The 24585-nt window shown below is 40.9% G+C and overlaps 1 protein-coding gene across 2 annotated transcripts in view; it reads left to right on the top strand.

The window, feature by feature from the left end:
- The window catches only part of LOC121291470 (importin subunit alpha-7), a 154844-nt gene that overhangs the window by 101593 nt on the left and 28666 nt on the right, over nucleotides 1–24585 (top strand). Inside the window, exons 6-11 of one of the 2 annotated variants that reach the window (XM_041212696.1) lie at nucleotides 3849–3980; nucleotides 5044–5132; nucleotides 5634–5733; nucleotides 5959–6122; nucleotides 6823–6901; nucleotides 16748–16873. In XM_041212696.1, coding sequence (XP_041068630.1) covers nucleotides 3849–3980; nucleotides 5044–5132; nucleotides 5634–5733; nucleotides 5959–6122; nucleotides 6823–6901; nucleotides 16748–16873 — 690 coding nt within the window. The remainder of the gene's footprint in view (nucleotides 1–3848; nucleotides 3981–5043; nucleotides 5133–5633; nucleotides 5734–5958; nucleotides 6123–6822; nucleotides 6902–16747; nucleotides 16874–24585) is intronic. The other variant, XM_041212697.1, reaches the window with a different exon arrangement.

Raw genomic sequence — 24585 nt, forward strand, 5'->3', positions numbered from 1 at the left:
ATTCCGTTACCCAGCTGTATCACTACTTGGTGCACTTTCGCTCACTTTTCATCTGTTGGAACGTGAGGCGGTCTCCATTTTATTATTAACGCATTGTTCTTGATGCATAACACTCTGGAATGTATTCTGCTTCTGTTTCAGAATAAACCATCTGGCATAACTGCTTCAAGTCTGGATCCTGCTGCTGTAATTCCACTAATTTCAATGAACTAAACACCTCAGCCTCGTCCTCTTCAACCTTCTCTTCTGAGTAATCTTTTCAAAGATAGATCCAGCCACCTGAATTTCAGCATCTTCCTCTTCCCATTTAATTTTGTACATCTGTGACCTCGTCACCACACAGTCTGGAAACAATCCAGAATACTGCTTCTGTAAAACCCCTGTTCATTGTGTCTCAACAGGCTGCTCTACTACACTGTAGACAGAGTCAATATCTGTGATCCAGCTATATCATTCCCTAGAATAAATTGAACCCCTGCAATGGGCAATTTCTCTACTACTCCAACATCTCTCCTGTTTTCAAATCGCTTTTTAAATTTACCTTGTACATTGAAATAGTTGACTTTTCCATGAATTCCCTGAATGAATACTTTCTCCTGCAATAACCTTTCTGGACAACAGATGGCACTATTCCATAACATTTAAAGATTGGCTAGCCCCCGTGTCCCTTAAAATTTTGACATCCTTTCCTGGACTTCCTGTAAACATGGATATACTGTCCCTTCTCATATAAAACCTTTATCAATCTCTGTAACCTGCCCTTCAGAACTCCCTTGAGTAGGTTGTGAATACATTCCCACTTCTCGAGTTACCACTGGGTTTTCCTTCTCCACCTGTACAAAAACTACTGGTCTGTCTTGCCCCGGGATCTCAGAGCCCACAATACTCTTATTTATGGAACTCTTCTGAGTTCCTTCCTATCACTGCAATCGGTCTCCCGTTTAACCTGCCAACAATTTGATCTCTTATGTCCAGCCTTATCACAGAGATGACATGTCAATTTCCTTCCTTCAACTCTACTTTCCAACGTTCCATTTTTAATAGACTGGCATTCTTCGGCATGAACCTCATCACTAACACTTTTACCATCACTAGGTTTTCTATATCTCCAATTTCTGTGCTGATTTCCATCTGACCCTTTTCCTACAGTCAACTGTTTGTGTGAAATACCATACATATCAGCTAAAATAGCAACTTCCCTGATCTTTTTGCTTTGTCTTTCATATAAATATGTCTTGATCTGGGATGCTATTTCTAAACTCTTCCATAATCATAACCTCTCTCTCATTTTCAAAAGCCTTGTCTAACTTTAATGCCCTGAGCCAATGATCCCTGAAAATTTATTTTCCTCTTGCAAACTCTACAAAAGTCTGATTAGGTCTCTGTTCTTGTCCTAAACTTCATCTGATACGCTTCAGGGACAAGCTCATAAGCATTTAATATTGTCTTCTTTACTATCTCATAGTCTGTAGATTGTTCCTCTGATAAGCTTGCATACACATTCATTGTTGTACCTGACAAAACACACTGTAATGTTATAGTCCAAGCATCTCTTGGCCAATTCAATTTCATAGCTATGTTTTCAAATGAGGCGAAATATCTTTCAACTCCATCTTCTGTAAATTTAAGCACTGACCGAAGATTTTTAGTTAAATCAAATTCATCACAGGAATCAAAGTCACCATCTTACTCACTATCTTTTCTTTCCTTCCTTTATTCTAAGTTTCATTTAAAACGATTCATATTGTCTGGCTTCTTTCTCTCTCTGAAGCTCTCTATCTCTTTCCTCAGTTGCTAACTTCTCTCTCTGAAGTTGAAGTTCAAGCTTTCACATTTCTAGTTCTTGTAATCTTTTCTTATCCTTTTTCTGCTCCTCTTTTTCCCATTAAAGTTTTTCATTTCTATTTCTTTTAGCCTATGTCTGTCTTTTTCAAGTTATTTCTTTTCTCTTTTTTCTCTCTCTTCAAAGTCAAGATTTTGCCTTTCTCTCTCTATCTCTTTCTATATCAAGGTGCTTCATGTGCGCCTGAAGTCTTAATACTTATAGCTGTGAGGCACTGGTTTCAGTTGCCCCTTCTCCAACTTTAAATGCTGAGTAAGTACTGTAAACATATCAGCCTTATGAAATAAAGTTTTTTTTCCACCAGCACTATATCTGCTAACTCTCTCAACTGAGTTTTAGTCAGAGATTACAAATACTCGATAGTCACATTTTCCACTCCCAGAAAAGTTTTAGAATTGCCAGTCATTTTGCAGTCCAACTACTGTAAAATCCCTCAATACAAAACTCCTGAGTTCAGTGTTCTTCTCGTACTCATATCCCTTGGATTCGCAAATTCCAATCAATTAATAATCCTGCAAAGAGCCTCCAAATTTTATGACCACAGCAGATGTTAATTGCTGAGCAAACCAAATCCTATAGGGAAACTTGGCTTCTGGGCCATTCCCTTTGTTTTGTATTCTGAAAACAAGAAGAAAATGTACTCATTTCAGCAGCAAGAAGTCCAGTAGCACTTCTGTGATTTTAAAAATTAAAAGTAAAATTTTTATTAACAAGAAGAAAAGAAAACTTAAGCACGCAAGATTACAGTTACAGTTAAAATTAGTCTAACAAAACATTCCCCAAAGACTCTCTACTTGGTCAGACCCACAAGTAAACATCTTCCAGGCAACATTCCTTTGTAGCTGTTTAACTATAAAAATCCAGTAATATTAGCCAAGTCCAACTGCTGTGGCTTTAATAGAGGCATACCACATGACCTCTTGAACTCTCTTCCACTCTGCTGTGGAAATCCTAGACTTCAGAACAAGACTGCTTTTTGCAGCCCAAGACTTTTCTGGATTCAAACTGCATCATCTCCCAGTCTAAAGATGTTTTCAAGAGATCTTCCTCACATGATCAATAGCCAACCACTAAGTTCTCCACAGTAATTCTAAAATAGCTTTTTCCCCCCATTCATCTCGGGTTCCATTGTTCTCATACCTCTTTGACTCAAATCCTTCCAAATTTAAAATCTTTCAACTTTTTATTTTTCTCTGCTTTCGGGTCAATAAAATGTAATATGCCCTCTCCTGTTTACCCATGGAACTCCTGTAGGACGCAAAATGTTTCTTCACAACTCCGACTCCCCTTTGATAATCAAATGAACTCTCAACTTATCTAAAAATGCAAATTTTAGAGCCAATCTATTTACTCGTACCTCAAACCCACCATAATATCTTATTTTAGATGCACACCTAACGCCTCTAAACTTTTATGTCTTACTTCTCAGATAACCTGTTTCTAGTAACTTTTCCCTAGCATAATCAAATCATTCATAAACATGCACAAATACACAGCCACCTTCACAGAATAACACAATATTCCCCAAAAATATTCTTAAAATAACATCCATTCCCACAAAAGCACATAGATACATATTGTAAATTCATATTTTACAAAGCTGTCTTGATTATTTGATGGTTGCTGGGATAAATTAAGTCAGGTGAAGTGCCTTTTCTGGATTGATGGGTGGAGGGGGAGGAAGGGGAAGAGTTAGATGTGCCCAGTTGAAAAGTAATTTGAACAATAAATCAAAAGAAGCTCTGTTTTGAGTTTTTTGATTGCAATACATGTGCACTGTGTGGACTGCAGCTTATTTCTTGAAGCTAATAATGCAACTATGTGTAAATACCCTGTGTAATTTCTGTACTTTACAAATTATTTAATGTATTGGTACACAGTAGATTGTAGGGGAGAAACTGGAACACACAAATTCAGCCTGAAAGAGCTTTTTATTTTAGCCATCCAGAAGAAAATGTAACCCAAATGTTAGTTCAAATATTGATTTGTTTTTGTTCCTTTCCAGTTTGAAGCAGCGTGGGCTTTGACAAATATAGCTTCAGGTACATCTCTCCAGACCAAAGTAGTAATAGAAGCTGGTGCTGTACCAATTTTTATTGAGCTGTTAAACTCTGAGTTTGAGGATGTACAAGAACAGGTAGGATGCCATAATTCATTTTGACTGCTTACCTCTTTCCTGGTATTTTTGTAAAATATGAAGCATGTAGAAAATGAAAAACAAACTTTTTGGAATCTTTACACCACAAAGACCAAGATTTGCTTTTTCAGTACCCATCTTCCTGTTGCTGGAGGAATGTGCATTTTATATAGTTGAAGGAATGTGTCTAATTGGAAACTCCATCTTGATAGTTACCTGCAGATGGATTCCTAATGTAACTTGCATTGGTTTTGCTCAATGGAAACAAAAGGTTCATCCACCAATGTCCAGAAAACCTTTGTGATGCTGTTTTGAAATCACGGAATTATAGTTACCTGCAGATGGATTCCTAATGTAACTTGCATTGGTTTTGTTCAATGGAAACAAAAGGTTCATCCACCAATGTCCAGAAAACCTTTGTGATACTGTTTTGAAATCACGGAATTATACAACACAGAAGTAGGCCTTTGTGCTCATTGCCTCTGCCTGCTCTTTGAGAAAGCTGCCCCAAAACCCTGCATTTTTTTCCTTTAATTATTTATTCAATTCCCTTTTGAAAGTTAACTCTATTTTCATCATCCAGATCATCAATACTTGATGTTTTTTAAAAACAAGTTAATTCTCCTCATCTGGTTCTTTTGCCAATTAACTTTAGTTCTGTGTTCCCTGTTAACCAATCCTCCTACTGGTAGAAACAGTTTCTCTGTATTCATTCTTATCAAAAATTTGATTATTTAAACGTTTCTATTAAATCTCCCCTTAACCTCTGTTCTAAGGATAACAAACCTAGCTCCTCTGGTTTTTTGCCTAACTGAAGTCTCTCATCCATTCTACTAAAGTTATTCTGCACCCTTTCCAAAGCCTTCACATCTCTCCAAAAGTGTGGTGTTAAGGGAGCTTGTGCTTGAGGAATAAGAAGTTTTAGGCATTCCCTTTACTCCTTTTTATCTTTTGTGGGCAGGGACAACTGGCTAATGGTTTAGTTTCTACAATTTTGCAGAATGAGAGTTAATTTAACTTGAAATATTTGTCTCTGCTTTAAAGTTTAAAATGTTTTTTCTAGGCTGTATGGGCCTTGGGAAATATTGCAGGTGATAGTGCAGTTTGCAGGGACTTTGTCCTCCACTGTGCAATTCTTCCACCTTTGTTACAGTAAGTATTTGTATTTTCCAGAGATTTTCATAATTATATGAATGTGTATTTCATTAGCAGTGAAACAGGAGGAGAAAGGTTGTATATCCATCCTCTCCAGGACAATAGATCTTATTGTAGAATCTATCAAACAGAGGTGTAAATTGCCTTTCGAAAGTTTGAGTGCAAAATTAGTCTAATGGCGTATGGAATAATGGTTATTGACAGTTAATGATTGTACACACTCAAACCTTGGTCAAAGACATAAGGTTAACAACATTTGAAGGGAAGGGGTGAAAATGAAGAGTATGTGTTAAAATAGTAGCGTTAAAACGTAAAAGGCTGGATGGTCCTGAGTTCTTTTTAATGCACCTTATGTTAAGTTTGAAATGTTCTTTTCCAGTTAAAACTGTACACATGGTCTTGTCTGCAGTTCGCGGTTTACTTGTAATCTGATTATGTATTGAACTGGGTAGCATTGCAGTATTTCATGTTTGTTTTTTATTTTCCTTTTTTCTTTAGGTTATTGACAAAATCTAACAGACTCTCAATGACAAGAAATGCTGTATGGGCACTGTCCAACTTGTGTAGAGGCAAAAATCCATCTCCTGATTTTGAGAAGGTAAATATCCTCTGTTACATGGTCCTTGCAGTTGTGTAAAATGTATATCACTTTGATCTTTAGCTCCAATCGGTTGTAGTGTCCATGTTTTCCAGCTGTTATGATTTGTAACTGTACCAGAACACTATTCCGTGTTAGTGGGTAATTTCAAGTTATTAAATTTAGCTGCTCTTCTTTAATTCGTGAAACAGCTGAAATATAAAGATCTCTACTTCTTATTTGTAGGTATCCCCCTGTTTACCTGTGTTGTCCAGGCTACTGTTCAGCAGTGATCCTGACTTGCTTGCTGATGCTTGTTGGGCATTATCTTACCTGTCAGATGGACCCAATGAAAAAATTCAGGCTGTTATCGACTCTGGGGTTTGCCGACGATTGGTGGAACTCTTAATGTAAGTATGTTTGCACAGAGATAACCATCTGTATATCTTTTGTGGTCATGGATTTGAGTGCCAAGAGCTCAGTTTTAAACCTTTTCAAAACTTTCAGGTTTTAGCCAAAGATTAGAAAATTTAATTTTAATTGATAGACAAACAGAACTATAAGTTACAAGAGAAAAAAATTGTCACAGTTCACAATGGTTCACCAATTTATTGCCCTTTCACCAAGTCACAAAATCACAAAGTCCAAAGACAAAGACCAAAGTCACAAAGTTCTATTTATAACATGTTAGGTTGTAAAGGTACATTGTGTGCATTTCCTTGTGTTTATTCCATTAATATCTTCCCTTCTACATACATTCCATGTCAGAGGTGATAGCCTGCTTTTATGCCTTTACCACTGCCAATTTTGATGTGATGTGGGTTATGAATGCTTTATAGGGAAGCAACTACCCTCTCCTCAACATCTACAGTGGTACAGGGGTTGGCAATTTCCTATCTCATGAATTGACCTGTAGCTTGCTACTGTTTGCATTGTTGGAATACTGATGTGCTGTACTGATCACTCTTTTCAGATATTTTTCTTAAACCATAAAGGCTTTCTGAACAAAGCATGCTAAAATTGCCTGCTGAGACTTATGAGAAATACCATTAAATGTGATATGTTGGATATATAATTTCTGATCAGCCATTTTTGTGAATTTCTTCATAGGCATAATGACTACAAAGTTGCTTCACCTGCATTGAGAGCTGTAGGTAACATAGTAACAGGTGATGATATTCAGACACAGGTAAGTGTATCACTGACTTGTGCATTTGGAGTCGAACATACATGCTAACATATGAATAAGGAGCAGGAGTAGGCTATTTGGCCCCTCGAGCTTGCTCTGCCATTCAATAAGATCATGGCTGATCTGTTTGTAACCTTAACCCCACATTTCCTGCCTACCCCCGATAACCTTTCACCCCCCTTGTTAATCAAGAATCTATCTAGCTCTGCCTCAAAAATATTCAAAGACCCTGCTTCCACCGTCTTTTGAGGAAAAGAGTTCCAAAGACTCACGACCTTCAGAGAAAAGATTTCTCCTCATCTCTTAAATGAGCGACCCCTTATTTTTAAACAGTTACCCTCTTGTCCCAGATTCTCCCACAAGAGGAAACATCTTCTTCACATCCACCCTGTCAAAACCCCTCGGGATCTTAAAGGTTTCAATTAAGTCACCTCTTATTCTTCTAAACTCCAGAGGACACAAACCCAACATGTGTAACCTTTCTTCAAGACAACCCACCAATTCCTGGTATTAGTCTAGTGTACCTTCTCTGAACTGCTTCTAATGCATTTACACCTTTCTTGAAATAAGGAATTCTGAACTGTACACAATACATAGAAACATAGAAAATAGGAGTAGGCCATTCGGCCCTTCGAGCCTGCTCCGCCATTCATTATGATCATGGCTGATCATCCAACTCAATAGCTTGCTCCCGCTTTCTCCCCATTTCCTTTTATCCCTTTCACCCCAAGAGATATATCTAACTCCTTCTTGAAAACATACCATGTTTTGGCCTCAACTTCTTTGTGGTAGCGAATTCCACAGGCTCACCACTCTCTCTGGGTGAAGGAATTTCTCCTCATCTCAGTCCTAAATGGTCTACCCCGTATCCTCAGACTGTGACCCTTGGTTCTGGGCTCCCTCGCCATCGGGAACATCCTTCCTGCATCTACACTGTCTAGTCCTGTTAGAATTTTATAGGTTTCTGTGAGATCCCCCCATATTCTTCTGAACTCCAGCGAAAATAATCCTAATTGACTCAATCTCTCCTCATATGTTAGTCCTGCCATCCCGGGAATCAGCCTGCTAAACCTTCGCTGCACTCCCTCTACAGCAAGAACATCCTTCCTCAGATAAAGAGATCAAAACTGCACACAATATTCAAGGTGTGGTCTCAGCAAGGCCCTGTATAATTGCAGCACGACATCCCTGCTCCTGTACTCGAATCATCTCGCTATGAAGGCCAACGTACTATTTGCCTTCTTTATTGCCTGTTGTACCTACACACTTGCCTTCAGCGACTGGTGTACGAGGACATACAGGTCTCGATGCACATACTCCTCTCAATTTATAACCATTCAGATAATAATCTGCCTTCCTCTTTTTGCTACCATTGTGGATAACCTCACATTTATCCACATTATACTGCATCTGCCATGCATTTGCCCACTCACTCAGCTTGTACAAATCACACTGAAGTATCTCTGCATCCTCCTCACAGCTCACCCTCCCACCCAGCTTTGTGTCATCTGCAGATTTGGAGATATAACATTTAGTTCCCTCATCTAAATCGTTAATATATATTGTGAATATCTGGGGTCCCAGCACCGATCCCTGTGTTATCCCACTAGTCACTGCCTGCCATTCAGAAAAAGACCCGTTTATTCCTACTCTTTGTTTCCTGTCTGCCAACCAGTTTTCTGTCCATCTCAATACACTGCCCCCAGTGCCATGTGCTTTAATTTTACACGCTAATCTCTTATGTGGGACTTGGTCGAAAGCTTTCTGAAAATCCAAATAAACCACATCTACTGGCTCCCCCTCATTAACTCTACTAGTTACATCCTCGAAAAATTCCAGTAGATTTGTCAAACATGACTTCCCTCTCGTAAATCCATGCTGACTCTGTCCAATTCGGCCACTGTTTTCCAAGTGCTCAGCTATTAAATCTTTTATAATGGACTCTAGAATTTCCCCCACTACCGACGTCAGGCTGACTAGTCTATAATCCCGTTTTCTCTCTACCTCCCTTTTTAAATAGTGGGGTTACATTAGTTACCCTTCAATCTGTAGGAACTGTTCCAGAGTCTATAGAATCTCGGAAGATGACCATCAATGCATCCACTATTTCTAGGGCCACTTCCTTAAGTACTCTGGGATGTAGATTATCAGGCCCTGGGGATTTATCGGCCTTCAATCCTAACAATTTCCCCAACACCATTTCTCTGCTAATACTGATTTCTTTCAGTTCCCCCCCCCTCACTAAACCCTGTGTTCCCCAACATTTCTGGTACGTTATTTGTGTCCTCCTTTGTGAAGACAGAACCAATGTATGTATTTAGTTGGTCAGCCATTTCTTTGTTCCCCATTATGAATTCCCTTGTTTCTGACTGTAAGTGACCTACGTTTGTCTTCAACAATCCTTTTCTCTTCACATATCTATAGAAACTTTTACAGTCAGTTTTTATGTAATAGGAACATCTGTAATTATGAGTGACTTTAATCTGCATGTAGATTGGGCAAATCAAATTAGTAACAATATCGTAGAGGAGGAATTCCTGGAGTATATACGGGATGGTTTTCTGGACCAATACATTGAGGAACCAACTAGAGAACAGGCCATCCTAGACTAGGTATGCAAGCTTACTCTCGTACTCTATTTTCCCTTTAATCAATCCTTTGGTCCTGGTTTGCTGAATTCTAAACTGCTCCCAATCCTCAGGCCTGTTGGTTTTTTTCTGGCCAATTTATATGCCTCTCCCTTAGATCTAATACTATCTCTAATTCCCTTGTAAGCCATGGTTTGGCCACCTTTCCTGTTTTAATTTTGTGCCAGATAATAATAAACAATTGTTGCAGTTCACCCATGCACTCTTTGAATGTTTGCCATTGTCTATCCACCGTCATCTCTTTTAAGTAACGTTTTCCAATCATTCATAGCCAAATCACGGCTCATACCATCGTAGCTTCCTTTATTAAGATTCAGGACCCTAATCTCAGAAACAACTATGTCACTCTCCATCTTGATGAAGAATTCTATCATATTGTGGTCACTCATCCCCAAGGGGCCTTGCACAACTAGATTGCTAGTTATTCCTTTCTCATTACACAATACCTAGTCTAGGATGGCCTGTTCTCTAGTTGGTTCCTCAATGTATTGGTCCAGAAAACCATCCCGTATATACTCCAGGAATTCCTCCTCTACGATATTGTTACTAATTTGATTTGCCCAATCTACATGCAGATTAAAGTCACTCATAATTACAGATGTTCCTTTATTGCATGTGTCTCTAGTTTTCTGTTTAATGCCATTCCCAACATCACCACTACAGTTTGGGGGTCTATATACAACCCCCACTAATGTTTTTTGCCCCTTAGTGTTTCTCAGCTCTACCCATACAGATTTCACATCGTCGGAGCTAATATCTTTCCTCACTATGGCATTAATTTCCTCTTTAACCAGCAATGCGACTCCATCACCTTTTCCTTTTTTCTGTCCTCCCTAAATACTGAATACCCCTGGATGTTCAGTTCCTATCCCTGGTCATCCTGCAGCCATGTCTCTGTAATCCCGACTATATTATACCTGTTTACATCTATATGCGCGGTTAATTCATCCACTTTATTGCGAATGCTCATCGCGTTAAGGCACAAAGCCTTAATTAAGGTTTGTCTTTTTAACTTTACTTATCCTGTTCCCACTATTTTTCACTGAGGTCCTGTTTGATTCTTGCCCTTGATTTCTCTGCCTATCACTTTTCTTATTCCACTTTCTGTCTTTTGTTCTTGTCCTTGATTCCCCCTCCTCTGACTCCTTGCATAGGTTCCCATCCCCCTGCCACTTTGGTTTAAACCCTCCCCAACCATTCTTGCAAATATTCCCCCTAGGACATCAGTCCCAGTCCTGCCCACATGTAACCCGTCCAGCTTGTATGGTCCCAACTGCCCCCGAACCAGTCCCAATGTCCCAGGAATATGAAACCCTCCCCCTCACACCATCGCTTCAGCCACGTATTCATCCATATGTCCTGCTATTTCTATTCTGACTAGCACGTGGCACTGGTAGTAATCTTGAGGTCCTACTTTTCAACTTACTTCCTAACTCCCTGTATTCTGCTTTTAGGACCTCTGTCCCTTTTTTTACCTATGTCGTTTGTACCAATGTGTACCATGACCACTGGCTATTCACCCTCCCCCTTCAGAATGTCCTGTAGCCGCTTTGAGGTATCCTTGACCCTAGCACCTGGAAGGCAACATAACATCCTGGAGTCTCATTTGCGGCCACAGAAATGCCTATCTATTCCCCTTACAATTGAATCCCCTATAACTATTGTATTCCCACAATTTTTACTCCTCCCCTGTGCAGCAGGGCCAACTGTGGTGCAATGAATTTGGCTGTTGCTCCTTTCCCCTGAGAGGCCATTCCCCTCAACAGTATCCAAAGCGGTATATCTGCTTTGCAGGGGAATAGCCACAGGAGATTCCTGCACTGCCTGCCTAGTCCTCTTGCTCTGCCTGGTGGTCACTAATTCCCTTTCTGCCTGTGGACTCTTAGCCTGCGGTGTGACCACTTCTCTGTACATGCTATCCATGATACTCTCCGCCTCACAGATGCTCCACACTGCCCCCAACCGTCACCCCAGCTCTGAAACCCGGGCTTCCAGGAGTTGTAGCTGGAGACACTTCTTGCACATATGCTGGCTCCAGGCACTGGAAATGTTCCCAGCTTCCCATATAGAGCAGGAGGATCACACCATGGCTTTGAGCTCTCCTGCCATGATTTACCCCTTTAAATTAAATTAAATCTTTTGGAAGATACTTAAAATCAAATAATATCAATTACTCTAGGGCCCTTCTTCCCTGCTCCTCATCATTATAGAATATAGCCCTCACAAACGATGAACCACAAAATAAGGCCTTAAAAACTATAAGTGATAAAAGTAGTAAATACTTATCTGACTGTACTCACGCTGCTCAAAGGAACACCTCGTTCCCCCTTCACTGAACTCCCTCAGTCACCAAACTCCAACTTAAGCACTCTACTGCAGCCCAAAGCAGCACACCAGTGCAGACAAAGTCAGCACTGTAAGATGGCCTGTTTTTATACTCTCTGAATCTCGCCTCTGAAAACCTGTTTAAGCCAGTTATCTAATTAACTGGTTGTTTGCAAGCAGAGCCTGTAATAAGCCCTGTTTTAAAGATGGCCTAAAACTCACCACCTTCCAACCCAAACAGCAACTTTTGGTTAATTACTAAATTAAAAAAACTAGACTTCAGAAAGAAATTAACCCTTAAATTCCCTCGGTCACCAAACTCCAACTTAAGCACTCTGCTGCAGCCCAAAGCAGCACTCCAGTGCAGACCAGATGTGGTCTCAACAGTGCCTGTACAACTGAAGCTTAACCTGCCTACTTTTATAGTAAATTCCCCTCACGATAAATGATAACATTCTATTAACGTTCCTAATTACTTGCTATATATCCTAGCCTTTTGGGATTCATGCACTAGGACACCCAGATCCCTCTGATTCTCAGAGCTCTGCAATCTCTCACCATTTAGATAATAAGCTTTTTTATTCTTCCTGCCAAAATGGACAATTTCACATTCGCCCACATGATGCTCCATTTGCCAGATCTTTGCCACCTTACTTAACCTACCTTTGTAGCCTCCTTATGTCCTCTTCACAATTTACTTTCCTAACTATCTTTGTGTCATCAAATTTAGCCACCATTCCTTCGGGTCCCTTGAACCAAATCATTTATATAAATTGTGAAAAGTTGAGGCCTCAGCACTGATCCCTGTGACACACCACTCATCACATGCTGCTAACCAGAAAAAGACCCTTTTATGCCAACTCTCTGCTTCTTGGTAGCTAGCCAATCTTCTATCCATGTCAATATGTTAACCCCTACACCATGACCTTTTATTTCCACAATAACCTTTGGTGTGGCACTTTATCAAATGCCTTCTGGAAATCTAAGTACAGCACATCCACCAGTTCCCCTTTATCCACAGCACATGTGACTCCTTCAAGGAACTCCAATAAATTAGTTAGACACGATTTCCCTTTTACAAAACCATGTTGACTCTGCCTGATTGCCTTGAATTTTCCTAAGTGCCCTGTTATAACATCTTTAATAATAGCTTCTAACATTTTCCCTGTGACAGATGTTAGGCTAACTGGCCTGTTGTTTTCTGCTTTCTGTGTCCCTCCCTTTTTGAATAAAGGAGTTACATTTCCTATTTTCCAATCTAATTAGAATCTTGCCCAAATCTAGGTAATTTTGGAAAATTAAGATCGCTGTATCAGCTATCTTCTTTGAAGACCTTAGAGTGAAGTCCATCCAGTCCTGGGGATTTGTTAGCCCGCAGCCCCAACAATTTACTCAATACCACTTCCCTGGTCATTGTAATTTTCCCAAGTTCCTCACTCCCTTCCATTTCCTGATTTACAGCTATTTCCAGAATGTTACTTGTGTCCTCTGTAGTGAATACTGAAGCAAAATATCTGTTTAATTAATCTGCTATCTCCCTACTTTCCATTTTCAATTCCCCAGATGCACTTTCTATAGGACCAACACTCACTTTGTTAACCATTTTCTTATTTAAATATCTGTAGAAACTCTTACTATCCGTCATTATATTACTTGCTAGCTTTCTCTCGCACTCTAATTTTCCCCTCCTTATTAATCCTATTGTCATTGTATCTCAAAGACTATTGGATTCGTATCTCAGGAAGGATGTGCTGGCCCTGGAGAGGGTCCAGAGGATGTTCACAAGAATGATCCCAGGAATGAAAGGCTTAACATATGAGGAACGTTTGAGGACTCTGGGTCTATACTCGATGGAGTTTAGAAGGATGAGAGGGGATCTGATTGAAACTTACAGAATACTGAAAGGCCTGGATAGAGTGGACGTGGGGAAGATGTTTCCATTAGTAGGATAGAGTAGGACCTGGGGCACAGCCTCAGAGTAAAGGGAAGACCTTTTAGAACAGAGATGAGGAGAAACTTCTTTAGCCAGGGAGTGGTGAATCTATGGAATTCATTGCCACAGAAGGCTGTGGAGGCCAGGTCATTGAGTGTATTTAAGACTGAGATAGATAGGTTCTTGATTGGTAAGGGGATCAAAGGTTACGGGGAGGAGGCGGGAGAATGGGATTGAGAAACTTATCAGCCATGATTGAATGGCGGAGCAGACTTGATGGGCCGAATGGCCTAATTTCTGCTCTTATGCCTTATGGTCATTCTTTGCTGTTCCTTATATTATTTCCAATTTTCTGATCTGCCCACCTGTTTTTGCGCAATTATATGCTTTTTCTTTAAGTTTGATATGGTCTTAAATTTTTTTAGTTAACCGCAGATGGTAGGTCATGGAACTTTGCTTTCTCATTGGAATGTACCTATTCTGTGTATGCTGAAATACCCCTTTAAATGCCTGCTACAAAATCTCTGTTGACCTATCCCTTAACCTCATTTGCTGGCTCTGCTTTCATGCCCTCATAATTGCCTTTATTTATGTTTTAAAGTACTAAGTCTTGGACTCGTTTCTCCCTCAAAATGAATGTAAAATTTAAACATCATATGACCGCTGCTACCTAGGGGTACCTTCACTATGAGGTCATCAATTAAACCGATCTCGTTGCTCAAACCAGGCCTAGGATAACCTGCTCTCTGGTTGGCTCCAGAACGTGCTGCTCTCAGAAACTAGCACAAAAACATTCTACACTACGTTTTCCCATCTGATTTTTCCAGTCTATATGTAGATTAAAATCCCCCATGATTATTGCTGTACCTTTCTGACAAGCTCCGATTATTTCTTGTCCTACGGTATAGTTACAAGTGATTTCTTGCCTTTATCATTTCGCATCTCAGCCCAAACTGCTTCGACATCCTGGTTTCCTGAACTTAGGTCACTCTCTCTAATGTGCTAGCACCATCATTAATTAACAGAGCCACCCCACTACCTTTTCCTAACTAAATGACACATACCCTTCAATATTCATGACCGAATCTGTCATCCTGTAGCCATGTCTCTGTAATGGCTATCAGAGCATAGTTATATATTTCTATTTGTGCAAACAGTTCATCTGTTTTGTTTCGAATGCGACGTGCGCTTAGATACAGAGCTTTTAGTTTTGTCCTTATTATTTTTATAGTGCCTAGTCTTATCTGCTGATTTATTCCTAGATTTGGACTTTATGTCCTTTCCTGTCATGGTCTGTTTATCATTTCCCATATTAATACCTGCCTCCCTTGCCTTGCCTCTACTCCTTGGTTTACCACATCTTCTCAGATTTGATCCCTTGCCCCCAATATTCAGTTTAAAACCCTCTCTACTTCCCTAGTTATGCGACTCATGAGGACACCAGCCCCAGCATGGATCAGGCGGAGACCGTCCCAAAGGTACAAATCCCACTTTCGCCAATACTGGAGCCACTGCACCACAAACCAGAACTCATCTCTCCCACACCAGTCTTTGAGCCATGCATTCATTTCTCTAATCTTATTTGTCCTGTGCCAATTTGCATGTGGCTCAGGTAATAATCCGGAAATGATTAACTTTGAGGTTCTGCTTCTTAATTTGGTTCCTACCACCTCATGCTGACTATACAGAGCCTCCTTCCTCATCCTGCTTATGTCATTGCAGGGACCATGACCAGTGGATCCTCCCTCTCCCACTGCAAGTTCATCTCCAGCTCTGAGCAAATGCCCCAAGCCCTGGCACTGGGCAGGCATCATAGCTGTCTGGAGTCTCGGTCCTTGCTACAGAGAACTGTCCCTGACTACTACTACATTTGTTTGTGCCCCCCCCCCACTTGATTGGCTTCCTGTACCATGGTGCCATGGTCAGTCAGCTCATCCACCCTGCAGCTCTCAGTCTCATCCAAACAAGCTGAAAGAACCTCAAACCTGTTGGACAATTGCAGCAGCTGACACTCCTGCCCTCAGGGTCCCCTTACCTGCCTCAGCTGCAATCACAACCTCCTGTCCCTGACCACCTTTCATATCAGAAGATCCTATCCTAAAGAGTGTGACCGTCTCCTGGTACAAAGTGTTCAGGTAACTTTCCCCCACCTTGGTATTTCGCAGTGTCTTCAGTTCAGCCTGCAGCTCAATGACTCTGAGCTGAAGCTCCTCAAGCTGCAGACACTTACTGTAGACGTGTTTGCCCTGGATAACACTGGTATCCTGGAGTCCCATATGCTGCAGCCATGACACCTGTCGTACCATATTTATGTGCTTTCATTAATTACTTATTGTATTCAATTATTTATTTTCTTTTATTTATTTATTAATCTGATCACCAATTCCTGTACTATTTTAAACCTTAGGAATAGAATAAGCTTCGACCACTTACCAGATATTCGCCAAACAGCTAACTACTTCCCCTGTAGCAGGGCAAGAACCGGTTCTTACACCTCCTCACCAAACTTCCTTAGCTCACCAAATACACTCACTTCATTGAGGTCACACACTCAGTGTTGGTCGCACTCAGAATGTTTGAATTTGTTTGTTCTAAACAAAGGGACTGTCTAAGTTAGAGTGTCCTCTTTTCACTCACTCTTCTATATGGGGGCTACTATCTCTGGGTCCTCTTTTCAGTAGTAAATCCGTTATTGTCTCTATTGGCAGTAGTTTAAAATAATTTGAAGTTTTTCAGGTTTAGTTTGTATAACAGAAACTCTCTAAAATCAAAAGACATTTAAATGAAGTTATCCCATATAAGTTTTAGCTTGCAGAAACTTTTTCCTCTTTAATGTAGAGATTGATTAGTTGAGAATTTATTTAGCCAAATAATTTAATGTAAATGTAGTGAATTCAATTGAAAAATTTTGTTTAGAGGTTTAATTTTTGTTCTGTGCAGGTCATATTAAATTGTTCGGCCTTGCCATGTCTTCTACATTTATTAAGTAGTCCAAAAGAATCCATAAGGAAGGAGGCCTGTTGGACCATTTCAAACATTACAGCTGGAAATAGAGCACAGATTCAGGTAGAGGAAAGTAGCTTTCACTTGAAATTAGTGATCTTGCATAATTGTGTCCAACATCTGTTTGACCAAGTTAATTTAAATTTGCTTAATTGTTCGTAACCGCGTTGTGACATTTTGCGAAGTGATAGGATTTGAATGTTATGATTTATACACTGATTTATTTTCAACGGATTTTAAATTCTAATCAGATGTTTCAAAGATCCTGTTTTAATTTTTCTTAAAGGAGGTACCTGAAGTATTTCTCAAAAATATGCAAACAAACAATGTCATGTAGTCTGCAGTTCCCCAAAAAGCTGAAAAGACATTAAATGTGTTATATTGTAGAGTTCAGCCACTTTCTAGCCATTCAGAAGAATCCACTGCATTTGCTACTAACTGCCTTCTGAGTTTTATGCTTTTTTTAATACTCGTTCATGTGATGTGGGCATCGCTGGTTAGGCCAGCATTTATTGCCCATCCCTAATTGCCCTTGAGAAGGTGTTGGTGAGCAGCCACCTTGAACCACTGTAGCCCATGTGGTGTGGTTGCATCCACAGTGCTGTTAGGGAGGGAGTTCCAGGATTTTGATCTAGCGACAGTGAAGGAATGGCAATATATTTCCAAGTCAAGATGTTAAGCAACTTGGAGGGGAACTTCGAGGTGTTGGTGTTCCCATTTGTCTATTGCCCTTGTCCTTCTAGATGGTAATGTCATGTGTTTGGAAAATGCTGTCAATGGAGCCTTGTTGAGTTCCTACAGTGCATCCTGTAAAAGGTGTACACTGCTGCCACTGTTTGTTGGTAGAAGTAGTGAATGTTTGTGGTTAGGGTGCCAATCAAGCAGGCTGCTTTGTCCTGGATGGTATCAAGCTTCTTCAGTGTTGTTGGAGATGCACTCAGCCAGGCTCTGGAGAGTGTTCCGTCACACTCCTGACTTGTGGTTGTAGATGGTGGGCAGGCTTTGGGAAGTCAGGAGGTAAGTTACTCGCTGTAGGATTTCTAGCCTTCGACCTGCTCTTGTAGCCACTGTATTTATATGGCTAGTCCAGTTCAATTTCTGGTCAATGGTAACCCAAAGGATGTTGATAGTGGGGGGATTCAACAATGGTAAAGACATTGAATGTCATGGGCCGATGATTAAATTCCCTCCTGTTGGAGATGGTCATTGCCTGGCATTGTGTGTTGTAAATGTTACTTGTCACTGATCAGCCCAAGTCTGGATACTGTCCAGGTCTTGCTGCATCTGGGCATGGACAGCCTCAGTATCTGAGGAGTTGCAAATGGTGCTGAACATTGTGCAATCATCAGCAAACATCCCCATTTCTGACCTTATGATGGAATGAAGGTGATTGATGAACCAGCTGAAGATGTTTGGGTCTAGGATACTACCCTAAGGAACTCCTGCAGTGATGTCCTGGAGCTGAGTCCTCCAACAACCACAACCATCTTTCTTTGTGCTAGGTATGACTCCAACTAGCCGACAGATTTCCCCCTGATTCCCATTTACTCCAGTTTTCTTAGGGCTCCTTGATGCCACACTCGGTCAGATGCTGCCTTGATGTCCAGGGCAGTCACTCTCACCTCACCTCTGGAGTTCAGCTCTTTTTTCCATATTTGAACCAAGGCTGTAATGAGGCCAGGAGCTGAATGGCCCTGGCAGAACCCAAACTGAGTGCCATTGAGCAGGTTATTGCTAAGCAAGTGCTGTTTGATAGCACTGTTGATGACACCTTCCATCGCTTCACTCATGTTCGAGAGTAGATTGATGGCACTGTAAATGGCCACGTTGGATTTGTCCTTTTTTTTGCGTACGGGGCATACCTGGGCAATTGTCCGCATTGCCGGGTCGATGCCAGTGTTGTAGCTGTACTGAAACAGCTTGGCTAGGGGCACGGCAAATTCTGGAGCACAAGTCTTCAGTACTATTGCTGGAATATTGCTAGAGCCCAAAGCCTTTGCAGTGTCCAGTGCCTTCAACCGTTTCTTAATATCATGTGGAGTGAATCGAATTGGCTGAAGACTGGCATCTGTGATGTTGGGGGACCTCCAGAGGAGGCCGAGATGGATCATCCACTCAGCATTTCTGGCTGAAGATGGTTGCAAATGCTTGAGCCTTGTCTTTTGCAGTAATAGGCTGTGCTCCATCATCGTTGAGGATGGGGATATTTGTGAATCACAGAATCTTAACAGGCACAGAAGGAGGCCATTCGGCCCATCATGCCTGCACCAGTTCTCCAAATGAACATTGTGACCGAGTGCCATTGCCCTGCCTTTTCCCTGTACATTGTTTCTATTCACATAATTATCTAATGCCCTCTTGAAAGCCTCAATTGAGCCTGCCTCCACCACACTTCCAGGCGGTGCATTCCAGTCCCAAACCACTCGTTGTGTGAAAAAAAATTTTCTCACGTCACGCTTGTTTCTTGTGCAAGTCACTTTAAATCTGTGCCCCCTCGTTCTTGATCCTTTTACGAGTGGGAACAGCTTCTCCCTATCTATTCTGTCCAGCCCCCTCATGGTTTTGAACATCTCTATCAAATCTCTTCTCAGCCTTTTTCTCTCCAAGGAGAACAGTCCCAACCTTTCCATTCAATCCTCAGAAGCCGCCTCCTCCAGTGAGTTGTCTAATTGTCCTCCACAATTCATGACTGGATGTGGCAGGACTGCAGAGCTTAGATCTGATCCATTAGTTGTGGGATCACTTGGCCCTCTCTATCACTTGCTGCTTATGTTGTTTGGCATGCTATCAGTCCAGTGTTGTAGCTTCACCAGATTGACACCGTTATGATCACAGAATTGTTACGATGCAGAAGGAGGCCACTCAGCCCATCATGTTCTCACTGGCTCTCCAAATGAATATCATGACTTACTGCTATTCTACTGCCCTTTCCCCATACTCCTGCATGTTGTTTCTGTTCAAATAATCATCTAATGCCCTCTTGAATACCTCAGTTGAACCTGCCTCCACCACACTTCCAGGCAGTGCATTCCAGACCCGAACCACTCGCTGTGTGGAAAAAGTTTTTTCTCACATTATATTTGCTTCTTTTGCAAATCACTTGAAATCTGTGCCCTCTCATTCTGGATCCTTTTATGAGCGGGAATAGTTACACCCTATCTACCCTCATAGACACCCAGGCCCCTCTGCTCCTGCACCCCCTTAATAATTGTACCCATTATTTTATATTGTCCCTCCAATGTTTTTCCTACCAAAGTGCATTACTCTCATATAAGATAAAAGCAAAATACTGCGGATGCTGGAAATCTGAAACAAAAACAAAAATAGCTGGAAAAATTCAGCAGGTCTGACAGCATCTGCAGAGAGGAAAACAGTTAACGTTTTGAGTCCGTATGACTCCTCTTCATCTGATGAAGAGTCATACGGACTCGAAACGTTAACTGTATTCCTCTCCGCAGATGCTGTCAGACCTGCATTGCTCTCACCTCTTCACGTTGAACTTCATCTGCCACCTATCTGCCCACTCCAGTAACTAGTCTGTGCCCTTTTGAAGTTCTATACTGTCCTGTTCACAGTTTAAAATGTTTCAAAGTTTCCTATCATCTGCAAACTTTGAAATTGTCCTCTGCACAATGATCTAGATCATTGACATATATCAGGAAAAACAAGAGTCCCAATACCAACCCCTGGGGAGCCCCAGACCTTCCACCAGCACGAAAAATATCCATTAACCTCTGTTCACCCTATGTTTCCTATTACTTGAGCCAATTTAGTATCCATGTTGCTACTGTCCCTTTTATTCCATGAGCTATAACTTTTCTCAAGTCTGTTATGTTGGCACTGTATCGAATACCTTTTGAAAGTCCACGTACGCCACATCAACACCATTACCCTCATCAGCCCTCTCTGTTAACTTCAAAAAGCTCCAACAAGTTAGTGAAGCACGATTTCCCCTTTAGAGATCATTGCTGGCTCTTCTTAATCAACCCACATGTTTCCATGTGACTACTAATTCTATCCTGAATAATTGTTTCTAGAAGCTTCCCCGCCACTGAAGTCCAACTGACTCTGTAATTGCTGGGCTATTCCTTACAACCTTTTCTGAACAAGGGCATAATGTCTGCAATACTCCAGTCCTCTGGCACCTCCCCTGAGTCTAGAGAAGACTGAAAGATTATGGCCAGTGCCCCTGCAATTTCCACTCACTTCCTTCAATACCCTTGGATGCATCTCATCCATTTCCAGTGTCTTGTCAACTTTAAGTACCAACAGTTTATCCAACCCTTCTTCCTGATCAATTTTGAACCCTTCCAATGACAGAGTTCGCAAACATACAAATTAGGAGTAGAAGTAGTCACTTGGCCCCTCAAGCCTGCTCCGCCATTCAATAAGATCATGGCCTATCTGAATGTGACCTCAACCCCACATTCCTGCCTAACACCAATAACCTTTCACCCCCTTGTTAATCAAGAATCTATCTAGCTCTGCCTTAAAAATATTCAAAGACTCTGCTTCCACTGCCTTTTGAGGAAGAGTTCCAAAGGCACTCTACCCTCTGACAGAAAAAATTTCACCTCAGCTCTGTCTTAAATGAATGACCCCTTATTTTTAAACTGTGACCCCCTAGTTCTGTATTGTCCCATAAGAGGAAACATCCTCTCCACATCCACCCTGTCAAGACCCCTCACGATCTTATATATTGCCCTTACCCTTCTAAATTCCAGTGAATATAAGCCTAACTTGTCCAGCCTTTCCTCATAAGACAACCTGCCCATTCCTGGTATTCGTCTAGTAAACCTTCTCTGAACTGCTTCTAACAAATTTATATCTTCCTTCAAATAAAGAGACCAGTTCTGTACACAGTACTCCAGATGTGCTCCCACCAATGCCCTGTACAACTGAAGCATAACCTGCCTACTTTCATAATCAATTCCCATCACAATAAATGTTAACATTTTATCAGTTTTCCTAATTACCTGCTGTACCTGCATACTAACCTTTTGTGATTCATGCACCAGGACACCTGGATCCCTCTGAATCTGAGCTCTGCAATCTCTCACCATTTAGGTAATATGCTTCATTTTTATTCTTCCTGCCAAAATGAACAATTTCACATTGGCCCACATTATACTCCATTTGCCTGGTCTTTGCCCACTCACTTAACCTATCTGTCACTTTGTAGCCTCCTTATATCCTTTTCACAATTTAGTTTCCCACCCATCTTTGTGTCATAAGTGAATTTAGCCACCATTCCTTCGGTCCCTTCATCCAAGTCATTTATATAAATTGTAAAAAGTTGAGGCCGCAGCACTGATCCCTTTGGCACACCACTCGCAAAAGACCCATGTATGCCAACTCTCTGCTTCCTGTTAGCTAACCAATCATCTATCTGTGCCAATATATTACCACCTACACTACGAGCTTTTATTTTCTGCAATAACCTTTGATGTGGCACTTTATCAAATGCCTCCTGGAAATCTGAGTACAGTACTTCCACTGGTTCCCCTTTATCCACAGCACATGTGACTCCTTCAAAGAACTCCAATAAATTGATTAAAGGTGATTCCCCTTTTACAAAACCATGTTGACTCTGCCTGATTGCCTTGAATTTTTCGAAGTGCCCTGCTATAACATCTTTAATAATAGCTTCTAATATTTTCCCCGTGACAGATGTTAGGCTAACTGGTCTATTCTTTGCTGCCTTCTGTGTCCCTCCCTTTTTGAATAAAGGAGTTATAATCACTATTCTCCAATCTTATGGAACCTTCCCCGAATCTGGGGAATTTTGGAAAATTAAAACCAGTGCATCAACTAGACAGATGCAAATTATTCATTTCACACCTCAGCTATGCCCCCTGCCTCATGTGTAAATCCTCTTTTTGGTCCCTAATTGGCCCTCTTCCTCCTTTTATCACCCTCTTTCTATTTGTGTGCTGATAGAAGACTTTGGGATTCCCTTTATGTTGGCTGCAAGTCTTTTCTCATAATCCCTCTTTGCTTCTCTTATTTGCTTTTTCACCTCCCCTATGAACCTTCTGTATTCCCCTTGATTGTCAGTTGTATTTTCTACCTGACACTTGTCATAAGCACACTCATCACTTATCTTAATTTCTATCTCCTTTTTCATTCTGGATTTGTTTGCCCGACATTTCCCTTTTGAGAGAATATACCTTGACTGTGCCCAAGCCATTTCTTTGAATCACAGAATCACACAGTGCAGAAGAGGCCCTTCAGCCCATACAGTTTTTCCTGCCAATCTTTGGTTCCAGTCTATCTGGCCCAGCTCAGTTCTTGCCCCATTGAAGCCACCTCTCCCCCAGTTAATTATTCTTACTCTGGATTTTCCATTGTCCTTTTTCACTGTCATCCTAAACCTTTTGATACAATGATCACCGTTAACTAAATGTTCCCCCACTGACACTTGATCTACTTGGCCCACCTTATTTCTAAGAACCACGTCCAACAGTACATCCTTTCTTGTTGGACTGGACACATACTGCTGTAGAATATTCCCCTAAACACAATCTAGGAACCTTTGCCCCTCTTTGCCCTTCACACTACCACTGTCCCAGTCTACATTCGGGTAATTAAAGTCACGCATTATAACTACCCTATAATGCTTGCATCTCTCTGTAATTTTCCTGCAGATTTGTTCCTCTACATCCTTCCCACTAGTCGGTGGTCTATAGACTACACCGAGCAATGTAATTGCACCCCTTTGTTCCTTAGCTCTAGCCAAATTGATTCTGCCCTTCAACTCTCGGATTTACACATGGAGGCCGGGGGCATAGTTGAGGTGTGAAATGAATAATTTGTATCTGTCCTTACCAGGGAAGCAAATGTTACTGAGGCCATGGTGACAGAGGAGGAAATTAGTTGATGCACTGGTTTTAATTTTCCAAAATTCCCCAGATTCAGGGAAGGTTCCGTTAGATTGGAAAATAGCGAATATAACTCCTTTATTCAAAAAGGGAGGGACACAGAAAGCAGGAAACTATAAGCCAGTTAACCTAACATCTGTCATAGGAAAAATGTTAGAATCTGGGTGTTATGACAATGCAGCTGAGTTATTTAAAAATCCCAGAGGGAAACTTTAAACTTATCATAACCTATAATTTTAAGTGTTATGTTTGAGATGTGACTCTAAGTTCAGGAATCAGTCCCCCAGTTCTCGAGGTTTTACATTAAACTAAATGAAACATTTTATTAATTTACACAGGCTAAAATATATATACACATGGCTACAAATTACTACTATCATAACTTTTAGCAAATTCCCAAACTAATCTCCACTAAGGCAACAGCAACCCAGACTTAACCAAACACCAGGAAAAGCATTTTCACCTTACGAATTCAAAATTAAGCTCTTTTCACTTTGGTTCATGTGGATCCAGTTGGAGGCTTAATAACTCAGCTGCAATTGTCATAACGCCTTTTGATCTCACATTGCCTCTGCCCTGCACACCCAAAAACTGCTTGTTATACCTACCACTACTGATTGAATTTTAATTCTCATTGTATGAACAACCTCTGAACTAAACCTCTCTAACAATAAAACTGCTTTCATAGTGCCAATTTTAGTAGTAATATAAACATGTGGCTTGGTATCTGCTAGATAGGTATCATTTTTCACCCCACTTCTTGAATGTCCTATTCAAAAAATGCAAATACACACTATCTCTCTTACATATCAAAACTAGTACACATCAAAGCACCCAGACTAGCTGGCTTTAATCCAATTAAGACACACCCACAGACTAAACCTCTATTTTAAA

Source organism: Carcharodon carcharias, chromosome 19 (genome assembly GCF_017639515.1).
Source record: "Carcharodon carcharias isolate sCarCar2 chromosome 19, sCarCar2.pri, whole genome shotgun sequence".
Classification (NCBI taxonomy): domain Eukaryota; kingdom Metazoa; phylum Chordata; class Chondrichthyes; order Lamniformes; family Lamnidae; genus Carcharodon; species Carcharodon carcharias.